The following is a 23,145-nucleotide window of genomic DNA, read 5'->3' on the forward strand; positions in this document are numbered from 1 at the left end:
TCACACTAAATATTGATTTTACTCCAACCATTTACACTAAATTCAAACTTAAAAGAATATTCTCTATATTATACTTTTTTTACTCACAAAATTTGAAAAACTTTTAGGTATTGGTTTAGTGTAAACCTAAAGATAGGTATTTTTTTCTCAAAAACCAAAAATAGGAATGATTTTTGAGTACTATTGGAGCTAAATACCCATCCTATTTTAGTTTTTAGTATACCCTTGGAGATGGTTAATGAACCTAATTTTTCAATATTTTTCTATTATAAAATATTTTGAGCATATTGATATATAAAAGCCTCTAATAATAATTTGAATTACATGAAAATTTAATTTTACATAAAATTTTGAAAATTTAGGCCCTACTCATATTTATTTCGCGTCCGGCCATGAAAACAACATTATATATCAATTTTCAGTGAAATAAAAGGTCGATTAATAGCCAAACTCTCATTTACTAAGAAAATAAATTAAAATTTAAAATAATTATTAGAAGAGAACTAGAAATTAATACAATTAGGAAATATTGCTCTGAACAGTAAATAATTTGTTTTTTTCAATGTACTAATAAACAACATTATATGTCAATTTCAGGTGATTATTAAATAATATATCTAGGGTCCAATTAGGGAAATAAAACGTTGATTAATAGCCAAACTCCTGTTGTGAATCTAACAAAGCCCTATCTCTCTCTCACACACACGTTGTATTAAATTTTCTTACACGGCTCTGCTTCACGAAACGACAATCCGATTTACGAAGCACCACTCCAATAATTGTCATTATAAATAACACTCCCATCCTCCCATAAATCTCTTCATCCCTCTCTCCTCATTTTCTACACAGGGTCAATTGTTTTCTGCGCCAAGGAGAAAAGGGGATTGGACCTCTTTTTCTCCTTCACAGGAATTCTCTCAGCTACACAGAAAAGAGTAACTATCTACTGCTGCTTCTTCTTTCCTTCTTGCTTCATTTCTTCCACGCTTCTAATTCTAATTATTTTCTTCCTTCATTTTGGGTTGAAAAGTTTGTGTCTTTGATCGATTTGATGTTTATAATAGTAATTTATTTTGAAAACGTGCGGAATTAGGGGTGGGTTGCGTGCTGAGTTTTTCTTCTTCAGTGCTCCACTAGTAATATTTTCAATTACAAAATTGGGGGTTTTCAGTTTCATAAATATTAAGGTTTCTTCTTTCTTCCCTGACTTTGTGAACAGCGTATGGATCCGATTTTTTGGAGAAATTGATATCGCAATTTGTATGTAAAGCGTTTTGATTCAAATTTCAGATGATTCTTAGCTTTTTGATGCTTCAATTTGTTTCACAGCTTTCACGTTTTTTTAATATTTCTTCTGCAATTGTTACCTTTTTCTGTAATCTGTTAGATCTGCGGTTTTGCTTTTAGATTTTAGTAGAATTTAAAAACTTTGAACTGAAAGCTCTCCTTTTTCTTTTCCAACTTTTTGGTTAAAGTTCATGTGATTTCTGTGATATGCTCAAATTTTGTAGTTTGGTTTAATAGTATTCCAAATTTCTGCATAAATGTATAATCGAATAAACCAGAAATGTAATCTCTGCACGTGTTACAATTTTGTCTCTGTATAAATTTTAGCAATCTCAGCTGCAAATTTCGTGATGTTCATAATTTGCTTGTTTGCAGGTAGGAACACCTTTTTTGGTGATTCCTTTTTAAATCTTTCAAAGATTAGAGTTCACAATCTGAAACGATGATGATGTTTGAAGACATGGGGTTTGGTGACATTGAGTTCTTCCAATCTCTCCCTGTAAAGGGAGCAGATATGTGTGCCCTGCCGCCTGCGGAGTCTGAGGCTGAGGCAGAGGATGATGACTACTCCGATGAGGAGATAGATTTGGATGAGCTCGAGAAGAGAATGTGGAGGGACAAGATGCGGCTGAAGCGGCTCAAGGAGATGAGCAAGGGGAAAGAAGGTGTTGAGTGTGTGAAGCAACGGCTTTCACATTCGCATACGCAGGAGCAGGCGAGGAGGAAGAAGATGTCGAGGGCGCAGGATGGGATCTTGAAGTACATGTTGAAAATGATGGAAGTGTGCAACGCTCAGGGGTTCGTGTATGGGATCATCCCGGAGAATGGCAAGCCCGTGAGTGGGGCGTCCGACAATCTGAGGGAGTGGTGGAAGGAGAAGGTGAGGTTTGATCGCAACGGGCCAGCTGCGATAGCTAAGTACCTGTCGGATAACAAGATCCCGGGCGAGAAGGAGGGGTGTAGCGCTATTGGTCCGACTCCTCACACGCTGCAGGAGCTTCAGGACACCACCCTCGGGTCTCTGCTGTCGGCTCTGATGCAGCACTGCGACCCTCCACAGAGGCGATTCCCGTTGGAGAAGGGGGTTTCGCCTCCGTGGTGGCCGACTGGGAATGAGGAGTGGTGGCATCAGCTAGGCCTGCAGAGGGACCAGGGCGGCCCTCCGCCTTACAAGAAGCCTCACGACTTGAAGAAGGCGTTCAAGGTTGGCGTCCTGACCGCGGTCATCAAGCACATGTCTCCCGACATTGCAAAGATCCGTAAGCTCGTGAGGCAGTCCAAGGGTTTGCAGGACAAAATGACGGCCAAGGAGAGCACGACCTGGCTGGCCATTGTTAACCAAGAGGAAGCCATTGCTCGGGTACTCTACCCCAACCACCGCCCGCCCCTGTCCTCCTCCGAGGGCAGCGGACCATTCCCCATCAATGAGTACGACGTGGAAGGGGCTGAGGCGTCTAGCTTTGACGTGCACGAGCAGAAGCCTAACCCGCTCGCTCTGTTTCATCCCCCCATCAAGGATGAAACCATCATCAACTTGGACTTCTCCAAGAAGCGAAAATTGATCAACGAGGCTAATGGCTCGACGATGATGGTGGATCAACCACCGGCACTCTACAACGACACTCGCTACGGGTTTCGTGGTCGAACATGGAGGGACAACCACAACCACCTGCCTGAGTTTGGGGTCTCGAGCTTCAATAACAACAACGGGATGAAGCTGCCAACTGCGTTTCCTCCAAATCCAGGCTCTTTCGATCTGTCTGGAGCTGGGGTTCCGGAAGACGGGCAGAGGATGATCAGCGAGCTTATGTCGTGTTACGAGAGCAATTTGAATGCAGGTAATAATAACAAGGAGGTGGAGACTGTGAACGTAGCCGATAATGCTGGGCTGTTCCGGTCGGCTGATTGTTTCCCGACGATGTTTAGCTCGCCGTTCGACATGTGTGCGTCGGCGGACTTTGGCGAGGGCTTTCCGAGGGACAACATGGCGAAGCAGGATGGGTCTATGTGGTACTAGCGAACTGACGATGCGGCCTCAATCAGAAAAGTGGCTGGAGTTGTGGAGTAATAAAGCAAATGAGGATTTATGTTTGAATCCTGATTAGGTTTATGTAGATATTATAATTATATGAATATGTAGTTTATCATAATAGTTTAATTTTGTTGTGTAGGTTTGTTTGTTTTTATTTGCTCTGTTTCTATTATGTTTGGTTGTTGATGTACAAAGCCTAAAATATCATGTGTTTTAACGTTTCAGGAAATATTTTGTTGACTCAACATCTATCATAAGTTGATATCTGATTTCAAACACACACACTGTTCATCCTCATCCACATCTACATCCATAAAACTTGACTCAATGCAACAAATATTTTGGATGCAAATAAGGGGAAATTATGTTTTAATATCCTACTTTTGTTTTATTCGCAATTACGATCAGATCCAATTATAAGTTATTAGTCCTCTATCAAAATATAATTAATCAAAATTAAAATAAGATTAGGTTGGATACATTGAATCCTAAGCAAAAGAGTTGGATCACATGTTTGATTCCACAAAGTTTCCTGTTATAGCAACTATTCATTGGCATAAATTCATTTGCTGTTTTTGGGCATACTAAGGCACATGTGGGTGTGCATGCATCCACACACTTTGATCTATGCATGTATCCTCGCTCTCAGCATTATGTCACATATATTAAGTCAAACTTTCTCTACAATATTTTTGTTTAAACATCAAAACATAAGGGTATAAATTTAATCAATCATAAAAACTAGTAGTACTACTATCATTTTTTATTGCAAGTACTTGATATTAATCTTAGAGCAAAGAAGAATATAAAAAGGAGAGAGGAATTAGCCGCAGAGTTCAAGATACAACAAGGGAAAATTTTTCCGACTTATGAAATTTAGTTAATTTAATAATGATATGTTATAGAAAAAAATTGTTATGATAAAATTACTAAACTATTCTTACTCCATAAAATTTCCAAAATTTAATAATTTAGTCTTCATGCATATTCATTGACTGATTGACATATGTCTGTTTGTAGTTCTACATCACACTTCTTTCGTGACTCCATCTATAAAAAACGTTATTTATGTTTAGACATTTAGTGACGCATGTTTTCATAATTTTTAGTTGATCGTTATTAGTAGAGATGGGATCTATATTAGTATATGTGAGTGAAGTGAGATGGTATTTGAGCATGTATTAGAGTAAAGTTCAATTGTGGATCTGTGATACGGTTGTTGCCGAGCAAGCAACAAACAACTTAGACTAGGAACGCACACTAGCCGAAGAAGATGATGAAGAGAACGATGAAGCATGGAAAATATAGAAGAGAACAATGTGGAGGGAGTAGAGAAGGCTGGAGAGAGTACTCAAGAGAGTGAGAGCAGCAAGACGAAGGAGATAAGGGCGAGTGCGCGCCCAAAGAGAGACACACGACCACCTAATCATCTCCACAATTATGTGGCGTGTTAATTAGTTATGTTCACCCCTTGTTATTAATTGACTTTTATTATTTTTATGACTAACTATTGATTGCGTTGAGCGTAATTATAAGCTCTGTTTCAGGATTTATTTGTTAGTTCTTTCCCAAGATGAGTAGGAGGTCGGACCAGGGTATATAGTTCTTAGTCTTTATAAATAGGGACTTGTCTTATTAATCCAATAAATGAATGATAAGTTACTACATATTTCTCACCAAAAGTGATCACAAACCCTAAACTGACTTCAGTCTTCAGCAAAGTTCGACGGGAACCCTTCTCGCGCATTGAGCCGAAGCAGGCGATCGCTGAGCCTCCTCAGGCCGCCGATCACCCCATGTATGCCGAGCTAATCGTCGCTGGACGACCGTTGAGGGAAAAACGCCCTTAATACACATATTTCTTGTGGACGAACAAATATAGTAATGATATGTTTTTTTTTTAGAGTTATTAAATTTTATTTGAGATTATTTAGTAGTAATTATTTAGGTGTTCGGTTGCCAAGATTAAATCTCATGATTAAAGACGTATTATGTTTGGTTCATAAGATTGAACCCTACAACTTAATCCTAGATGCATAGTCTCATGATAATTAGTCATAGCATCCCTCCTCCAACTAAAATAATCCCACAATTTAATCATAGATGAATAGTCTTATGATAATTAGTAATGACAACTGAACGCCACCTATATGGACTATATGACAAAATTCACTTTTTTGTCATATACGTTAAAAAAATTACTTATTAATCAGGTATATAATTAAAATTAAATTACAATGTTATAAAAAAAATGTGTATTATTACAATTTTTGTAAAAACTTTTCAAAAGAGTTAACAATAATACTAATATTCTACTTTTGGCATGTATCTATGAATTAATTACACTTTGGTTCACTTTTCAAAATTTGTATTTTTATTACTAGTACTATATCTTTTGTAGTAACAACTAATTCTATTTTGATCCACCTCTTAATTTTATTTTATTTTATTTTAGGATAGTTTTTTTAAAATCTTTAATAAGGCGAGATTTACTCTCAATTAATTTTGTCTTTCTATTTATTTTTAGTGTAACTTAAAATTTGTAATATTATTAATTTTTTATATTTCCAATGCACTGAGTTTATTACTGAAGCTAGGGTTTGAGTGAGCAGCCGATTTTAGATGATCATCTCTGCTTATTGACGGCAATAATCACCCATAAGTCTGGATCCTTTTGTAAATCTTCGCAGGCTAGATTTGGAAAAAGCACGTTCCTCTGTTTAGATCTTCACCGGTTTAGTGTTTTGCAAGCAAAGAATCATATCATTGGTAGTTAAGTAGCATCAGAACCCTGCTATGATTTAGGAAATTGATAAATTGGGGGAGAAACACATTTCGTCGAGTTGAGTTTTTGAGCGATAAGGAGCTCCGAACAATGGCGACCAATGCAATTCGTGATGCGCTTATGAAAAATTCCAACTTTGGGAGCCAAGCTTTCAGCTCCAAAGGCCTATTCTCCGGAAGCTTCGTGGGGGCCTCCTCCTCCGCCACTTATCTCGCCATTGCAACTCCTTTTGCTTATCGAGCTTTGTTTGGGTATGTTGTGTTTAATAATGTATACAGTATATTTTTGTTTGACAAATGCAGTAGCTGCTGATACTTTGATGGATGATTATTGTTTCTGCTTTTATTTGATCCAACCCAGTAATTATATTGGGGAAAAGTTGTCATTTTTTATCCCAGCTTAGGTGGAATTCAAGTGTTGATGTAGGGATACTGATGCAATAGGAGCTTGATTAGTTGTAGTAGTACTAAATTAGTGATTGATATAGTAAAACATTGGCTTCTGCTTCCACCTGTTTGCATATACCAGTCTATCATAAAGCTGTTGGTTATTTCTGCAGTTTGAGAAAACTTGCTTGGTTCTTTAAAGAGTTAGGATTGCAAAGTTTGTGTGATCATTCATGTATTTTGTTAATCCTAAGTAAAAGCCCACTATGAGATTTGAAGAAAGCATGGCTGTTTGAGATTATCATAAGTAATGTAAATTTTCATTGTTATGTTTATATTAATCTCGGAACAAAAAAAGGTGGAGTCTTTTATTATTGCTGTATCTTTGCTAGAATGTATTGTTTTCAAGGGGGACTTTTACGCGATGGTCCCCATGCTATGCAAGGTCTGGATAGTATCTGCATGGCTTATGAAAAGTCTTGTGTCAAAAAAAAAATTTGTATCACAATTACTTAATATTGCTTGTGGATTGATCTGATGGTTTATTAGTATTAATGTATCCACGATTTATCTCAGGGATGGCCCTTTGCACATTACCTATTGTGATGCTGGTGCAGTCCTAGATGAAGATTTCAGTTCTGTTATGCAGAGCGGGCAAGTTGGCTATGTTGATGCATCTGTTGGTGTGAAGAGCAGTAAAAGTTTTTCCACTTGGAATACTTACGGGAATGAAGTAAGAGATAGTTTCAAGCAGTATGATATCCAGTTGAAACCACTCTTCTCAGCATTTCATTGGAAAAATTTTGGCCTGACATCATTGAGGTCTTTTATGTTATTCTATTTGCCTCTTTTGGAACCCCGTCCACCTAGAGAGGATGATGAGGAAGATTTTCTAGTTGAGAATCCAGAAGAGCATCATGTAGATTTGGTTGAGCCATTTAAGAAATCAGTGATACAAATAGCCCGTGAGGTAATATTCTTTACTTGATATTAGTGTAAAACTGGGTATAATTTTCCAGTCTAGTAGTATGCCGTAACTGAATATTGATGAGAATTGAGAACTATACATTAAGTCTTGTTCTTCACCAAAACTACATTTTTGGCTTCAAGCACCAGAATAATATCATAAAATTGGTTGAGTGTTTTAGGTTAAACTAACCTTTTGTCTTGCTGTCCATGTTCAGACGAGTGTGGTTACCACAAGGCGTATCCTTGAAAGACTTGCTGTTCATTTCGCTTCACAACGCATAGCATGGAAACTTCTGAAGGGTAATATATACAATCTTTATATGTTAGTAGTAATTTTTTTATACCCATTATTCACACGTTCTCTAAATGCCTCACATTACATATCAACCACCGCAGATGTTCCCAAATCCGCAATTCGGAAGGCAGCAAGGAAAATGCCAACTTGTACATTCTGTTTTTGTGTTAGCAGAACCACCCTCAGAGGTCCCATGTCTAAACCTTGGATTCTTGCATAAGCTTTCATTGGTGAAACCTGGTACTAATCATTTTTTCTCGATTGTGCTAATACCGATCTTTGTATTAACAGGACATCTCCTCGGAGTTGTAGCTTCATGGGCTGTTCAAGTTGGCATCAATATCTATGGATTTCTTTATACAATAACTAAATCCAAGAATGACAGTGATGCAACAATTGATACAACAGAGGAAATTAAGACACTTGGAAAGAAGGTTTATGGTACCAGTGTCCGATGTGTTTCCTCACTCGTTTTTGCTTCTATCGGAGCTGGCATTGGAGCTACGTTGATTCGTCCCTCAACGGGGCAGTGGGTTGGTATGACACCATAATGATTTATGATGATAACCATAGTTGATTAGCAGTAATTAGTGGAGTAGTACTAAGTATTTATGATTAATTTTTTTGCAGGGTGTTTGCTTGGGGATTTAGGAGGACCAATTATTGTTACATTCTGTTTCGAGAAACTTGGTTGGCCACTCTAAAGGCTCGTATCAACAGAGAGAACAATCGCTTCTACAGACAGACGCTTATATTTTTTTACTGGCACTTTTTCATTTTTGCTCTGCGCTGGTTGATTGTAACTTAGAAATGGGGTAATTTATTTCAAAATAAATAAAATTGAATTATTTACTCACACGGTTTGTTTTGGTGTAAGAATCATCTACAAATTATTGTTGTAATTGCATCCATGAATTTGATGGTTGTAATTTTGGTTAACAGACATTTAATGGTAATGTATAATTCGATAGAGAAGTAGATTCTTAATAATTTTATTTGCAATTCTTACATTTCTGGGTAGTCATTTAATTATTTAAAATAATACTAGATCTATTCTTTCATAGTTGCGTCAGGTGACGACTCATAGTTGAGTCAGGTGACGACCAGAATTGGACTGCACTGTGAATGCTTTAAAATATTATTGGCCATTAATCAAAGTATTGAAAGGGATTAATTTAGAGATGAACTAAAATGGGATTAATGTAGAGAACAAAAGGTGGTCACTTCGAAATAATCTATTTTCAGACGTCGAACAAAAACATAACTTGTTTTTGGTTTTATAAGTACAAATACAAAATTGTTACGTGTTTTTTGTTAATTTTATTTTTTTCTCTAAACTAATAAACCATAATTTCATTTATGCCTTAATAAAAAAGAATAAAAGATACTGGTTGAGCCGGCATGGCGTGCAAATTACATGTGTCAGATTAGTAATTTTCATGTTCAATAAAATTAAGATTATTATAAGTAACAATATAATGGTGAAAATAAAATGGATGGCCGGGACAACGAAGACATGATCAACAACAAAATAAAGTAATTTAGCAATCTAGATATAAGTTTTACATGTGTTTGTTTGGTTTAATTATATATATTTTTTCATTATAAGTTTAATTTGTCCAAATATAAACGACATGTCCATGATTACATCAGTACATTAATTAATTTATTGATTGGTAGTATTGTTTAGTTGCACTAGGTAGGAGCAGGGGTGGCAAAATGGGTAGCGGGTAATGGGTAATTTTCATTTCCACCTGTTATCCGTCAGGTATTGGGTACCCGGTACCTGACGATAACGGGAGATGAGACGAGATCGGGTAGTGTGTTTTAGAGTTTTGCGGGTAGCGGGTATACCCACTACCCGGGCGGATATACCCGTTAGTCCCGATAATACCCGTTATTATTAGTATTAGCCATATTCCATCTCTTAATACTCCCTTCGTTCCATATTAATAGAGGTGTTTCAAATAGTTAAAATGGAGAAAAAAAAAAGTAAATAGTTAAATAATAACATCCATATACGCACTCATTTTGAAAATTTTAAAATAAATAGTTAGAACGGAGAAAAAATAAAGTGAGAGATAATGAAGTAGAGAAGACTATTTAGATTATTACATTTCCAAAATGGGTGAAGAAAATGAAATGCCTCTAAGGCGGACAGTGGAAGTACTTTATATAATCTAAGAGTTCTTTTAAAAAAAAATTATATTCCAACGAACATAAAATTGAAAACTCACCGGAACTAGCTATAGAGTGTCATCTCTCACTTTATTCTCAATATATTCAACGTTTACCATCGAGATTAATAACATAAATTAGGGAACATTGACGGTTATTATGGTTTTCAAATTTTTTATTAGGATTTCGGGTCGGGTACGGGATACCCAACACGGGTATCAGGTAATCCCGTTATGTCGCGGGGCGGGTATTGAGACAATAAATTTGGCTAAAATTGGGTACGGGTACCCGATTTATCGGGTGCGGATACCCGTGGGTAACCTGTTTCGCCACCCTAGGTAGGAGTAATATTTAACTCACAATACACTAGTTACGAGTTACGACAAATGTCAGAAAATAACTCAAGATAGAGTCGGTGGATTAGTCTGCTACGTTTACCGTAAAAATTAAGTTTAAAAAGCTACTATACTTTTTCTATATCAAGCAATTTATTTGTTTTGTTAAGAACTTAGAACTGTTATTAGTCATAAAACTTAATTAGGAGACAAAGAAAAATTGGTCTGATAGTTGAGATTGTTAAATACTGTGTAGACTACCAAATATATACTGCAAATGAAAAAATATTTGTATAGTCAAATAGTAATATTCTACATACTATATATAATAGTATATTACTAGTATAACACACGAGTCCGTGATCATTAATATTTATTAAAAAACGCTATATCACATGTTTGTTATTATCTCCTCCTTATTCAAACAATACATTTTTCTTGTTTGAAAGATTTCATTCATTTCATGGTGATATTTTTTAAAAATGGAAAGATCATCTAAATCTCTACTTTATTCTCATTTGTTGCATTCTCATTTAACTTTATATACCGACATATATCCTAAAATGCATAAAATTTGTTGCTGAAAAGAATGTTTTAATTTGAATGAGACGAATAGAACATTCCTACTTGTTATAAATAGATGCAAAACACTTTTAAGGCTATATTTTTCTTAGCATAAATTACATGAATACCATTTTGTAGTATTCGTTGTGTATTTTCCGTGTTAAGAAGATTGAAGATCTTCGTTTCTCCGAAATTCAATTTACCTAAAATATCACCAAAAATTATGAAAAATATTTGTTGTTATATACAGCCAAAAGATACCATTCATAACAAAATCTTGGTATGAAAGAAAGAAATAATTTTAATTAGTCCAACAAAATAGCGTTAAATCGAAAAAGAGATGGACTAAATTAACAACTGTTTTCACGCGGATGCCAACTCATCAAAAACACACACTTAAAAGTTCAAAAAATCTACACGCTGCGTGTATATATATATATATATGTAGATATCTTTACTGCTTTCCTCATTCCCAATTTCCGATTTCTTCCGTCTCTTCGGCCGCTAGTTTATGAAGAATGGCTGCCGCCGCAGACTCTCCGCCTCCTCCGCCTTCAACCACCGCACCACCACAAGCTGAATCCGACCAGATTAAGAAGCCTCCGCCTCCGAATCTCGCTCCTCCACCCGCAACCTACGTCGTCCGGGTACCGAGAGACCAGATCTTCTACATTCCGCCGCCGGGGAACGCCGCAAAATACGAGAAGTTCAGCCGCGGTAGAGAACGCCGGAGCTTCTGCTGCAGATGCTGCTGCTTCACCTTATGCCTCCTCTTCCTCCTGATCATCGCCACCGCCGTCTCCGCCGTAGCGGTGTACCTCGTCTTCAGATTCCAATCGCCGAGTTACACCGTGACCAAAGTCGCTATACACGGAATGAATCTAACTTCCGCGGCGCCGATCTCACCGCGATTCGACGTCGCCGTCAGAGCCGAGAACCCTAATCTCAAGGTCGGCATCTACTATTTGAAGGAAAGCTCCGTAAATGTTTACTACGACGGAGTGATGCTAGGCTACGGCGTTTTGCCCGATTTCTACCAGCCGAGGAAGAATGTGACGGTGGTGCGGGCGACGGTGGCGGGTTCCGATGTCGTTCTCGGCGATGCCGTTAAAACGAAGTTAAGGAATGCGCAGAGCCGCGGGAAAGTGCCGTTAGTGTTGACGGTGGAAGCCCCCGTTAAGTTTAAAGTGGGAGCCGTTAAGACGTGGGAAATCACCGCCGAGGTGAAGTGCGACGTCGTTTTGGACAAGTTGAGTGATAAAGCACAAATTGTTTCTAAGCATTGTGATTATAGCGTTAGACTTTTTGGATAGATAGGATCAATTCAAATTCATTTTTTTTACTACCCTTCGACCAAGTCTGACTTGACATTTCTCTTCATTTATCAATAAAAAATTTAAATACTACGAAATTGATAAAATTTCATCCATAAATTAGCAATTAGCACTTATCACCTCCTCTCCTCGCGCGGATGACTTGAAATCAGAAATTACTTAAATCACTAAATTTCAATTTTTTCAAGTGTCTCACCATCCATGTTCAAATAGATGACTTTTGATAATATTAAAAATGACAATATTTCAACAAAATAAGAAGAGAAATAAGAAAATTAAGAAATTTATTTTAATAATACAAGCCGTTTTGAACATCATTTAAATTTGACATTTGTACATGATGAGACAATTGAGAAAAATTAAAAATTCGTGATTTAATATTCAAATTTCAAAGTTACCAAAATTTGAACACACTTTATTTTTGTTTAAATAATAATAATACAACATGCATTCTAATTCAGACCATAACCTGAGACTGTGATCGTTGCAACAAAAACTGTTCATAGTTCATCTTGGCATCTTGGGTGGCCTTCTGCAATTCAGTAAACATCCTCAGCGAACATTCTGCAAAGCTGTTTAGTTTCACAAGAAAACCTTCCAAGCTCGTCCTAACACGGTCCAGACGAGGCACAGCAAAGTCGAGATCTCTCAACGTATCCATTGCAGCCTCATTTCTGTTGGCTCTGGCCTGCTTCTTCTCTTGACGAGGCAGAAACTGAGCAACTTCCGCAGCCAGTTCCTTGATAGAATCAGCAACACCTTTCGAAGGCAGGGTGTCGATCATTTCCAGCCAGGCACCGCATAGCATGTATATAGGCGGACCACAGTGTCTCATGGATGGTGGCCTCATCCTTCTGTTCCTCTTGGAAGGTTTCTTCTGTGGCACTGAGACGCACTTGAAGAGCCACTTGTCGATGGCTTCCACGTAGATTTTCTGGGCGCTGATCCATTTCGTGAAGCTGGATGATAGAGAGCTGAGTCTGTACCCGAGCTGGATGATGATTTGTCTTTGTGAATCTGACTGCATTTTCAATTTTGTGCTTCCGGGGGCATGAGATTTCGATATGATGAGCTCCTGCAGCTTGTGGCAATCCATCATTGTTTCCCACATCTTCCGTAACCTGTCATCAATGACATGAAAAAAGTATATGAGCTGACGGGCTGACAGGAACCATCGAAAGGAAACAACAGCGAGATTAGGCTATGATAATTGTTTATTAGCAAATTTGGCATCTACAGAAATGGAAGATATCGGGTTAACATTGATTGTAAGCTTTGGATCGAACTTACTCCTCAATTAACTCCTCGAGCTGTGGCTGAAGTTCGGTATCTCTAATAACTTCTATTTTCTGTGAGATTGCATTGATTCTGTGAATAGCCACTGTAATTCTTGAATGTAGATCTTTGGCTGCTGCACGAGTTTTTTCAGTATTCTCTCCGCGTGATTCTCTCTGTCGAAGAAGCTTGCATTTCTGTTCAAAACTACTTTGAAGTGCCTCACTAGCCTGCAGGCAGAGATGGTATCCAAACACAACAGTTACAATTGTGAAGACTCACGCGATAAATCAAAGTGATGCCTGAAATATGAGAATGAAACCAAAGCTGGCATTCTGCTGTTTTTATATTGCCATGTAAGTAAAATAGCAGAAACAAGATTCCTAATATCCAAGTAAGCAGGAGAGATATTGAGCTGACCTTCACTTCGTCATAGAGTTTCTTCTCCCATGCGTAAAGCCTATCTAAGGTTGAGGCATGGCTTCCAGACACCATGCAGAAGTTGTCGAATAGACTGTTATTAGGATCAGCAATATCACCATTGGAGTTTGTAGCTACAAGATTTCGAGATGATAGAGAACGAAATGATGCTGACCGGGGCCATGTTAAGTACTTGACTGAATTTTGAGAAGGCTCTGATGAAGGAAATGCAAAGTCAAGTAAATAAGTAAATAATCAGATAGTGCCTAGTAGAGCAACAAACTGAAAGTTGTACTGATAAGTTGTTAATTTGCAATCCTTAACTCAAAGCAAGAAATCAGTTCCACCAATTACTAAGAAACTAGAGTAGCTTCATGCTAATTCTATTGTGCAACCTTGTTTTTTGTACACACAAGTCTCTTGATTAAATCATATTAATCTAAAAAAACTCATAAGTTAAATAGACCTTACCTATTATGCCACAGAGATAGTACTACATTATAAGAAGTGTGATTAATCATATGCATGCTTGAAATTAAGTTCTGTTCTTGTTCAACCCTCTAGACAAAATGATATCGACCAAAAATAAATTGGAAGAAAATATTGTATCACATGCTATAAAAGTTTATGTTCTAAAATGATTCTACACACTTATCTTTCTCCCACAATGCATTTTTCTCATAGAACCACTTTTCATATAACATCTATAGATTCAATGCATGATTTGTTTAGAAGCCAAATTAAGTTATGTCTAATACACCAACTCAATCTACTTGCCAATCCAAGGATCATGCGTCTTTCCTTCACATTATAATTAGCTATGTCATATTGAAAATCTCAGGCATGATTCACCTACCTTGTTGAACCTCACTTGGATCTTTCCCACAAGAGAAACAAGACTTTAGTAGTGATGTAGCTGCTAACCTACCTGTCAAACAAAGAATCATTTATTTCCAAGTGAGACAGAAAGTATACGGAAGGAGAAGGCTAAAAGAAAATATATGTGATCAGTGATCCACTATGTTCAATTTATCACTTAGTAAAAAAATTTGCTTGTAAAATACACCTACTCCTATGATGCATTTTCCCTGATAGCACATTATCTTGATGATGCAGTAAATGAGTGCCGAAAGAAGCAACATATAAATCTTCCATAGGTCATTAAACTTTATTCTGAAGTCTCATTTGAAGGGATGCCTCAGAGAAAATTACTGATTAAAAGCATGCCTAGATAAGAAACCAATAGGAGTGAGAGTGACAGAGAGTTACGTTCTCTCCCAGTCAAAACTGGACGGAAATGGAGTTTATTTGCTTCAAGCATCCGTGGAACTTCTTTTCCAGATTCAGATGCTTTAACAAAGAGCTGTTCAATGTCACTGATGCTAGAATAGAAGTCCTTAGGCACAACTTTGTCTTCAAGTGCACCTCTGCCATCAGCTCTAGCTTCCTTATCATTTCTGTGAAGCGATAGACCAGGAGAGTTATTTTTTCTCCCATTTGCAGGATTGGTTTCCGATACTACAGCTTCAGGATGCCTTTCGGCTGAACTACCATTTACAGCATCAGCTTTCCTTCCGTTCATATGATGTGTGGTTTCTGATTCTGTACTAATGGCTGACTCACCATTGCTGACACCCTCTGCCCCGGTGTTGACATTTTTAAAACTTCTAACAAGTGAAGCTATAGGAGGTTCATCAAATTCTTCTTCTGATCCATGTGTTTCCTCTGAGGACACACTCACACGTACATCCTCCAAATCAGGAATCCCTTCCTCTTTCCTAAGATGCCTAATCTCATCAGAGTCCTCGGAACCCTGATCAAACATTCTCTTTCCTTGAGCAGAATAGTCATTGTCCGCATGGTGGAACAGGCCAAAATAATCCCAAGGAGACTCAGGTCCTTCCGTTGAATCAACTGATACCACAACAGGAACAGGAGGCTTTTCTTCAATTTTGCTGGAAACTGTCCCTGTAAATTTCATAAGATGAGCCTGGTACTGGCTCGAGACTCGAGGTGAAGGGGATGGCAACAGATTCTCTGTTGCATCGGCATCTTGTGATTGAGACGGAGACAAGGAAGATAACCGATGGAAAGACTTGTCAGTCAAAGCAAGGAGCTGAGGAGTAGCAGTTATTGATGGATAGACTAAAGATTCAACTTGAAGATGATCAGGTTCCACAAATCTCCTCAAAGCAGCTCCTATGATTTTCAATTCCCCAATATAAGCAGTGTGAGCTGCTGCAAGAGAACACCTGCCATTAAGTGCTTGCTTGATGAACTTCTTCCTAGCGCGGCAGAGCTGCAGGCTCTTGTCTTCCTCCAACCGGGAATTCGAAGCCCCCATCACTTGCACCTATTCAATTATAGCTTCAAATGTCCTATACCACAAGATTAGCATGAAACATCAGATCAACCAAATCTAATGTTACCTAATCTAGAGATTTTCTTTGGTTTCAAATTTTCAGTGCATGAATAATGTGTTCTTAGTTACTCCATAATGAAAAATAGGAAAGTAGGAATCAAATGAAAGTGAGGATAATTCTCCTGCAATATGCTAGAAAGGAAATTAGGAAGTCCTTGAAATTGAATTGACAATAGCAAACACCAAATCAGATAAAATGCACATTCATACAACAGAATAACTAGTGCAATTAAAGCATGAGAATGCAGGAGCAGAAAATTACAAGCGAAAGAGCATACACAGAAAAGGGGGAAAAGATAAGTGAAGTAAGCAAAGAGAAGGAAGGGATGAAAAGGAATATTTGGCCACCTTTTCCCCTTTATTCATGGGAATTATAACGGAATTCAAAGTGGCGATGATAGAGGCGGTGAAGGAGTTCACTGCAGATTAAGATAGAGGGAATCTTCGCCACACATACACACAAAAAGGAGGAGAGAGAGAGAGAGAGAGACTTTTGATGCGATTGTGTGTGTGAGTGTCACCGTCACGTAGGAAAAAGGCAAACCGGTAAGATCAGCAAAGGTTGCATGCAAATGAAAATCCCCATTCTCCAAAAAGTGAGAGAGAGAAGGTAATCTGACATTGCAGCAGAAGAGCTGAAAATTATACTACTGTTATTCACTTTTTACCACAGGGAAGATACTGCCCAAATAGTCGAAAACTGAATATTTGATTCATTAAATTAAAATTTAAAATTCAGTTTAAACTTAAGGCAAATTTGGTTTTTCGATTCGATTCCATTTCATAAAAAAATCGAATATTCATCATAGGCCTCTTTCTCATCTCCCCAATAATATGAGCGTTACACCTACGCATCTCTCTCTCCTTTACTACAGCTTAAATAACTCAAAAACAGCGTAATGTTTGTTGGTTTGTAGGGTAATATCACTCACATGCCAAATAATGCCACAAATTCGAGTTAACGTATATGGTAAATATATCACTACGTTAATTAATCATAATATCACAAGTAATCACACAAATTCGAGTCAACACCCAGGGTCCCTCTATTCCTTTATAGTTGAGTCATTTTTTTATTTCAGAAAATTCCTTCATAGTTCAATCATTTCCATATATGGTAACTTTTTTCTCTATCTTACTTTTCTCTCTTATTTTATTCACTTTATACTTTATTCTTCCTATTTTTTACTTTTTCTTACCTTTTTATCTATTTATTTAACACGTCCAACATTCTTTTCTAGAACTCCGTGCCAAAAAGTTTCGCCTCAACTATGAAAAAACGGAAGGAGTATAACGCTACGTCAATGCATCATATTATCACTATGTTATTACACAATTTACATTTCACCTATTAAAATCTCACAATTGATATGGTTCGTCAATTTATGTGTAGTGGGATCCTCATAAGCTGGTGTCACGTCTTATCACATAGTAAATGCAATGTACTGCATGATTTCGTTAAGATTTTTTTTCATTTTGCAGTTGTCGGTTGTAGAAACTATTTATTAAATTTAATTAATGGCTACAAGATTGATTACGGTGGATAAAATAGAACTGGTTAAATAAAGTATTGCATTAATATTTTATCAATTAAATATCACTGCATGAGTGGTCATGATTAGAGGATGATACTACATACTGTACTAATACACCATGACAAAAATTTATAGTAGTTTCTCGTCGCAATGTCAGCTTTATATCTTTGGCCCAGCTGTCTCACCGTCGAGATGCTTATAAATCAATAATCATTGATTCGTCGGTGAATACTATTAGTAATTAAAAAAAGAAAAGAAAAAGAAACAAGTGCAAATTAAATCTGAATCTTTGTGCATTAATGTTAAAAGATTGACCTAATTTCTTAATTATTTTAATCTGCAAACCCGGTCGAGCATGATTAGTTGGATTCCACCAAAAGCGTGTTCGATACACTCGTGGTCAAACAAAAAATAAATAAATAATTTAAAACTAGCTCAATAATAGAAAAAGAAGATGAAGACATGACCACCACCGTGATATTCGTCACTCTAGATATTTTCAAGGAGACGCAGATGGTATATTTTCGTTTTATTTGTTTTGTAATATTGCTAAAATATAAATTTGGCCACCACGAAAACATCCCTCCATGTGCGGAGAAACTTTTATTTGTTTTTTTCCATTCACAAATTTTTACAACGATTTATAGCAGTAATAGATAACCTATTTCCAAAGAGAGAAAAACAACCCCTGAGGCCCTGACAATAAGCAATTTCAATCACAAGAGAATTGTAATACTCGTATCTGAGGATTGACCATCACTATATATAACAATACATTCATTTTGGTGAATGCAGCAATGCCGAGGCACCGAACAATGAAGATCGAGAAAGCAAGAACTTCCATGTTAGCTCGTTGATCCGATTGAACAAGACAAATATGTTTAACAGTTCTTACGTATTTTGTATCATCACTTGGAATCATCATACCTCAAAACTTAGAAACAAGGAATACATCCCTAATGCTAATATCCTTACAAAGAGATTATTTTCCGATGCAAATGCTCTCCGTTTGAACCAGCTTCTCCATCATGATCGTGGAAAATGAGGGTCAGAACTCCGACTAAACATAGAACTGATCCTACAAGAAGCTTGTCGTAGCGTTCCACCCAGTGAAACTTGAGCTGACTTGCACCGTAAAATGAGAGAGCCACTAGCGACGTCATTACAGTTATCGTGCTGCAATGCAATATCATAACATGCCAAGGGTCATATTTCTAACTAAGATAAAATAGCATGAATTCCAAGATTTACAAAGGTACTAGTGTAAGGTTCATTGATTGCACATATCATTCTTGTATCTACAACATACGTATAATCCAAAAAGAGGCACACTCCATTACATCAAGATGCAAGGTTCATTCACCCTAATTAAATCATTTTTGGGGATTAATATACCCTAATAAGAGATTGATGAACCTTATTTGGAATTTATTTGGGTGGATGTGCACAAGTTTTTGCCATTCAAGAAAAAGGAATGGAACCTTCTTTTTTTCCGTTCTCATTACAAGCCAGAAAGTTCTCAACATGCAACCTTAAATACTTAGATTGCGGGCTTTTGGCTAAAGTATTAACAAGCTGGTATGATTTTTATCAGTCAGAAGTTGCTATGACCTAGAAGGATTGAAGCTTTAAAGCTACAACGTTGTGTTGTAAACTAGATATTGGTCAGATAAATTAATAACCAAATGATTTGATCTCTTTTAACTTTTAAGGAAAGAATTGCACATAAAAGGAAAGGACAATAATCACGCGATGGGAAGATCCATTAGCATTAACCAAAATGCCAAATATTTGAACATAATATTACAACCACAACTGAATATGTCAGGTTGATAGTTTATTTTTGAATCCATCAGTTGAATTAACCATACTTGCTGCTAGATGTAAAACTTGGGGTTATAATAAAGTTTGACAGCAAAAGATGATAAAAGCAAGAAATATACACAAGATATTCATTACCTGAATAACAGGACTATGATGGCAAGCACCATCATCGAGGATGAGTTTCCAACAGCAAGAAATACTGGAAGAGTGGTTGCACAAGGAGACAATGCAGGGACGAGAACAAGACCGGCAACAGCCATTTTTTCCATAGGTTGATTGTGAGAATGGCTATGACCACCCTTTCCAGTCAGAAATAACACGATGTAACCACCACCAAGAAAAATCAGCAACAAAGATGCAAGTTTATGCACAGTTTCCTCTCCAGCTATAGTGTTTGTTATGGTGATTGCTGTTATGCCGAGTAGCGAAGTGGATAGAACATGCAATACTGCTCCAAATGCAGCTGCAAACAGACAAACAATTAGCGCTCAGCACCATTGCAGTGACAAGAAAGTGGCACATTGGTAGTAAAACGATGTAGAAAAGGACCTTATACGTTATAACTTTGCAAGGACCTAAAGCACAAGGATAAAACAGAAGCCAGAAAAATACTAACAAATGGCAAATCTTAAGAATTCAAGTCAGTATGTAGCCCTAAGTTTACAACACAACCATCTCATTTCTCAAAAATTTGTGCACTTCCATCCTAATGAAAATCAATTAGGGTTCATCAATCCTTGATTAGGGTGGATGCACCATACACCCAGATGTACCAAAGGTGCACCTTAAATATAAGCTTATGTATATTGCTTAGGTGCTGATATTTTTCAGGAAAACTATTAAATATGAAATTCAGTGGGAGTATAGACTATAGATTAGGCCCAAGAGGCTGGCACAAGTCCTATATAAGGGATTAGAGACGCGCACCTGTGTTTCAGGTGCAAGGACTCAAATTCTTGCACTGTTTTTCAAGAAGCATTCCAAAACACAATAAAAACAGATCAGACGCTACATTTTACAAACAATAACCACAAACAACACACTGCTCAGATTTGCCTAGCATACAGCACCAAAATGCTTCACACACTTCCACTGTCATTTCTTAGCCATGTAAAGTTCGAAATCCCCAATTAGCCCAATTTTAAGGTAAATAGGGGTTCAGATGCAGCAATTATGAGATGAATTAAACAAATTAAACAAAACGTTGTTACGCAAGCAAAATCAATCTAGATCCCGCAAAACCCTACTAAATCAGGAGCATCACTTACTGACGAGAAGAGTGCGAGAGAGAGTCCATTTCTGAGCGCGGCCGACAATGGAAAACGGGAGCCAATGTGTAGGGATGAAGGAGTGCAGCAGCGAGACGGTGGCTATGCCGCCGATCGTCGACAAGTCCTCCGCCGTAATTCCACCCTCCATTTCCTATCGTCTTCAATCTTCACCCTTTACCCTGGATCGCCACTCTACAAAAGTACGATTGACAGAGTTGGTTTGCAGAGATCAGATTCAGGTAGAGAGAAAATTGCGTTCCGGTGATGTATGGAGTCAAATTTAAGCATAAATAATTAAATATGACTTTAATTTTCTATACCGAAAAGGATCATCTAATTCTTTTCCGCAAAAGAAATAGATAAAGATGTAAATAACACAAATTTAATTACAATTAGGTACCTGGACAACGTATAATCACATTTTAGTTATCGGTCTTTATTGGGTCAGTTAAGACATTTAATTTATAATTTTAATTAATTATTATAACTCACTTTTACTTACTACTACTAATATTTTAATGAAAAATAAATTTTATTTAAACAATTGGTATAGCACACTTTTTCGTTGTTTATTTTAAACACATTAACTAATTTCAACACTCAATAAAGACGTAAATAAAATCCAATTAATTTCACAATTAGTGTTACGATCTAATTAAATTATAATTTATCGTGAGAAATACTAAATCTATACATATATAAAAGGGGAGTTTTGGAGATATTTACAAAACTGCCATTATAAATTAAAATTTGTAATTTAATATAAACTCTTTTTTTTATATGAATCTATACATCTCAACGGCAATTTCACAGCTCTCATTGAATGTACTGATAAATATTGCAAAACAAGAAGACTAGGAAGAAAGCTGTACAATCTAATATTAATAAATTGAGTAAATGTATATAAGTTACAATCGACAATTTCATTCTCCTAATTCTTTATACTATTATTATTAATCAATATTAATATTATTATTTTGATGTTATAAATTAATAATTAATTCATTTTTAATATCATTCAAATATACTTAAATATAAATTATAGTTATAATTATATTTAATTATTATAATAATAATATTATTATAATACTAAAAACTAATAGTAATTAATAAATAATTATAGTATAATTATACAAATTATGAATCACATAATATTATGTAATAATAATAATAATAATAATAATAATAAAAATAATTATCATTATTATTATTATTAGCAGCTAATCAATATTGCCTTAATAAAAATTTAACATTGTGAATTGTAATAATATAAAATTTGAATATTATTAGTCAGGTGTTTCACCTTAAAATGAGTATAAAATAATTTAATAAAAAATATTCAATTAATTTAATTACTTTAAATAATTAATTTAGTTAAGTATTTTGATTTTTATTTATATAATGCAATAAGATTATGTAAAACACTAAAACGAAAAAAGAAAAAAGAAAAAAGAAGGAAGAAGAAACATAAATTAAGGAGAAAAAAAGAAAAAAAGAAAAAAAGAAAGGAAGATAAAATACTAAAAAGAAAGAAGAAAATGAGAAAAAAGAAAAAATAAGGAACTAAATAAGAAAAAGAGAAATAAGAAAGGAAGAAAATATAATCACATATTTGGTACTCCCATTTAATTGAAATTTCCAAAAATATCCTCCATGAAAAAAAATTACATATTTGATACCTAGGGTTATTTTTGTCACTGGGTACCAAAAACGATATAAAATAAAGATCAGGTACCATTTACGTGCGAAAGTGAAAGATCAGTTACCATTTATGTAGTTCATTCAAATAAAAAATTAGGCGTCTTAATTACTAAGTAAAAGACTAATATGCTCTTAATTTTTTTCAATTTATTTAAAATTGAATATTATTTTAATATTATAAAAATGATATTTCATTGATAAAATCAAAATTCCATAATTGAAATTACTAGAATAAAATTACTATTTTTTATAAATGAGAAAATACATAATCCTAAAATCGAAAGCTCCGTAGAAAAGCAGCCTCCACCAATGAAGAGTCATGCCAAAAAACTATTGTGGGAGATCGGCTACTCTCTCAATCAAATATGTTCGACTATAGGTGATTTGGGATGGATTGGAGGATACAAAGTTGGAAGAATAAACAAGGTGAAAAAATGATAATATTAATAATTTTGTTTCCAAATAAAAAAAAATAAAATTATTGTGGCCGTGTACGATGAGCGTGTCCCACGAGCTCGGTACACATCCTTCC

At 36.0% G+C, this 23,145-nt stretch overlaps 5 protein-coding genes across 8 annotated transcripts; 3 read left to right on the forward strand and 2 right to left on the reverse strand.

Moving 5' to 3' along the window:
* Positions 1-781: 781 nt before the first annotated feature.
* LOC125213459 (ETHYLENE INSENSITIVE 3-like 1 protein) lies at positions 782-3,564 on the forward strand. 2 transcript variants are annotated; one of them, XM_048114025.1, is made up of 2 exons: positions 782-935; positions 1,663-3,564. In XM_048114025.1, exon 2 carries the CDS (start codon positions 1,730-1,732, stop codon positions 3,302-3,304), a length of 1,575 nt encoding a protein of 524 aa, XP_047969982.1. In that variant the 5' UTR covers positions 782-935; positions 1,663-1,729; the 3' UTR covers positions 3,305-3,564. The 2 variants fall into 2 exon arrangements, with proteins under 2 accessions (XP_047969982.1, XP_047969983.1); XM_048114026.1 differs by lacking the exon at positions 782-935 and adding an exon at positions 1,038-1,260.
* A 2,340-nt stretch (positions 3,565-5,904) lies between these two features.
* On the forward strand, positions 5,905-8,610 carry LOC125211319. The gene is made up of 6 exons (XM_048111053.1): positions 5,905-6,355; positions 7,067-7,460; positions 7,675-7,759; positions 7,856-7,942; positions 8,046-8,291; positions 8,385-8,610. Exons 1-6 carry the CDS (start codon positions 6,195-6,197, stop codon positions 8,456-8,458), a joined length of 1,047 nt encoding a protein of 348 aa, XP_047967010.1. The 5' UTR covers positions 5,905-6,194; the 3' UTR covers positions 8,459-8,610.
* A 2,675-nt stretch (positions 8,611-11,285) lies between these two features.
* On the forward strand, positions 11,286-12,176 carry LOC125214075 (NDR1/HIN1-like protein 13). The gene has a single exon (XM_048114949.1). It carries the CDS (start codon positions 11,350-11,352, stop codon positions 12,142-12,144), a length of 795 nt encoding a protein of 264 aa, XP_047970906.1. The 5' UTR covers positions 11,286-11,349; the 3' UTR covers positions 12,145-12,176.
* A 256-nt stretch (positions 12,177-12,432) lies between these two features.
* Positions 12,433-16,798, reverse strand: LOC125214074 (nitrate regulatory gene2 protein-like). 3 transcript variants are annotated; one of them, XM_048114946.1, is made up of 6 exons: positions 16,631-16,798; positions 15,130-16,238; positions 14,717-14,788; positions 13,861-14,075; positions 13,456-13,670; positions 12,433-13,286 (listed from the first exon to the last, which is right to left on the reverse strand). In XM_048114946.1, the coding sequence occupies exons 2-6, from the start codon at positions 16,202-16,204 to the stop codon at positions 12,623-12,625; spliced, it is 2,241 nt and encodes a 746-aa protein (XP_047970903.1). In that variant the 5' UTR covers positions 16,205-16,238; positions 16,631-16,798; the 3' UTR covers positions 12,433-12,622. The 3 variants fall into 3 exon arrangements, with proteins under 3 accessions (XP_047970903.1, XP_047970904.1, XP_047970905.1); XM_048114947.1 differs by lacking the exon at positions 16,631-16,798 and adding an exon at positions 16,545-16,603; XM_048114948.1 differs by lacking the exon at positions 16,631-16,798 and adding an exon at positions 16,561-16,593.
* Positions 16,799-18,633: 1,835 nt separating this feature from the next.
* LOC125208986 lies at positions 18,634-21,202 on the reverse strand. The gene is made up of 3 exons (XM_048108543.1): positions 20,910-21,202; positions 19,777-20,104; positions 18,634-18,993 (listed from the first exon to the last, which is right to left on the reverse strand). The coding sequence occupies exons 1-3, from the start codon at positions 21,058-21,060 to the stop codon at positions 18,789-18,791; spliced, it is 684 nt and encodes a 227-aa protein (XP_047964500.1). The 5' UTR covers positions 21,061-21,202; the 3' UTR covers positions 18,634-18,788.
* Between the last annotated feature and the right edge of the window lie 1,943 nt (positions 21,203-23,145).

The sequence above is a fragment of the Salvia hispanica genome, chromosome 3 (assembly GCF_023119035.1).
Source record: "Salvia hispanica cultivar TCC Black 2014 chromosome 3, UniMelb_Shisp_WGS_1.0, whole genome shotgun sequence".
In the NCBI taxonomy this organism is placed as follows: Eukaryota; Viridiplantae; Streptophyta; class Magnoliopsida; order Lamiales; family Lamiaceae; genus Salvia; species Salvia hispanica.

What these genes read in the sequence shown, in the direction of transcription:
- LOC125214074 (XM_048114946.1), bottom strand. Translation starts at nt 16,204, where the DNA reads ATGGGGGCTTCGAATTCCCGGTTGGAGGAAGACAAGAGCCTGCAGCTC. An exon ending in AACTCTATGACGAAGTGAAG is followed by an intron (nt 13,671 to 13,860) that starts GTCAGCTCAATA and finishes CTCTGCCTGCAG; the next exon opens with GCTAGTGAGGCACTTCAAAG. An exon ending in CTCGAGGAGTTAATTGAGGA is followed by an intron (nt 13,287 to 13,455) that starts GTAAGTTCGATC and finishes CATTGATGACAG; the next exon opens with GTTACGGAAGATGTGGGAAA.
- LOC125213459 (XM_048114025.1), top strand. Translation starts at nt 1,730, where the DNA reads ATGATGATGTTTGAAGACATGGGGTTTGGTGACATTGAGTTCTTCCAA.
- LOC125214075 (XM_048114949.1), top strand. Translation starts at nt 11,350, where the DNA reads ATGGCTGCCGCCGCAGACTCTCCGCCTCCTCCGCCTTCAACCACCGCA.
- LOC125211319 (XM_048111053.1), top strand. Translation starts at nt 6,195, where the DNA reads ATGGCGACCAATGCAATTCGTGATGCGCTTATGAAAAATTCCAACTTT. An exon ending in TAGCAGAACCACCCTCAGAG is followed by an intron (nt 7,943 to 8,045) that starts GTCCCATGTCTA and finishes TTGTATTAACAG; the next exon opens with GACATCTCCTCGGAGTTGTA. An exon ending in CTCAACGGGGCAGTGGGTTG is followed by an intron (nt 8,292 to 8,384) that starts GTATGACACCAT and finishes ATTTTTTTGCAG; the next exon opens with GGTGTTTGCTTGGGGATTTA.
- LOC125208986 (XM_048108543.1), bottom strand. Translation starts at nt 21,060, where the DNA reads ATGGAGGGTGGAATTACGGCGGAGGACTTGTCGACGATCGGCGGCATA. An exon ending in CTCTCGCACTCTTCTCGTCA is followed by an intron (nt 20,105 to 20,909) that starts GTAAGTGATGCT and finishes GTCTGTTTGCAG; the next exon opens with CTGCATTTGGAGCAGTATTG. An exon ending in ATCATAGTCCTGTTATTCAG is followed by an intron (nt 18,994 to 19,776) that starts GTAATGAATATC and finishes ATTGCATTGCAG; the next exon opens with CACGATAACTGTAATGACGT.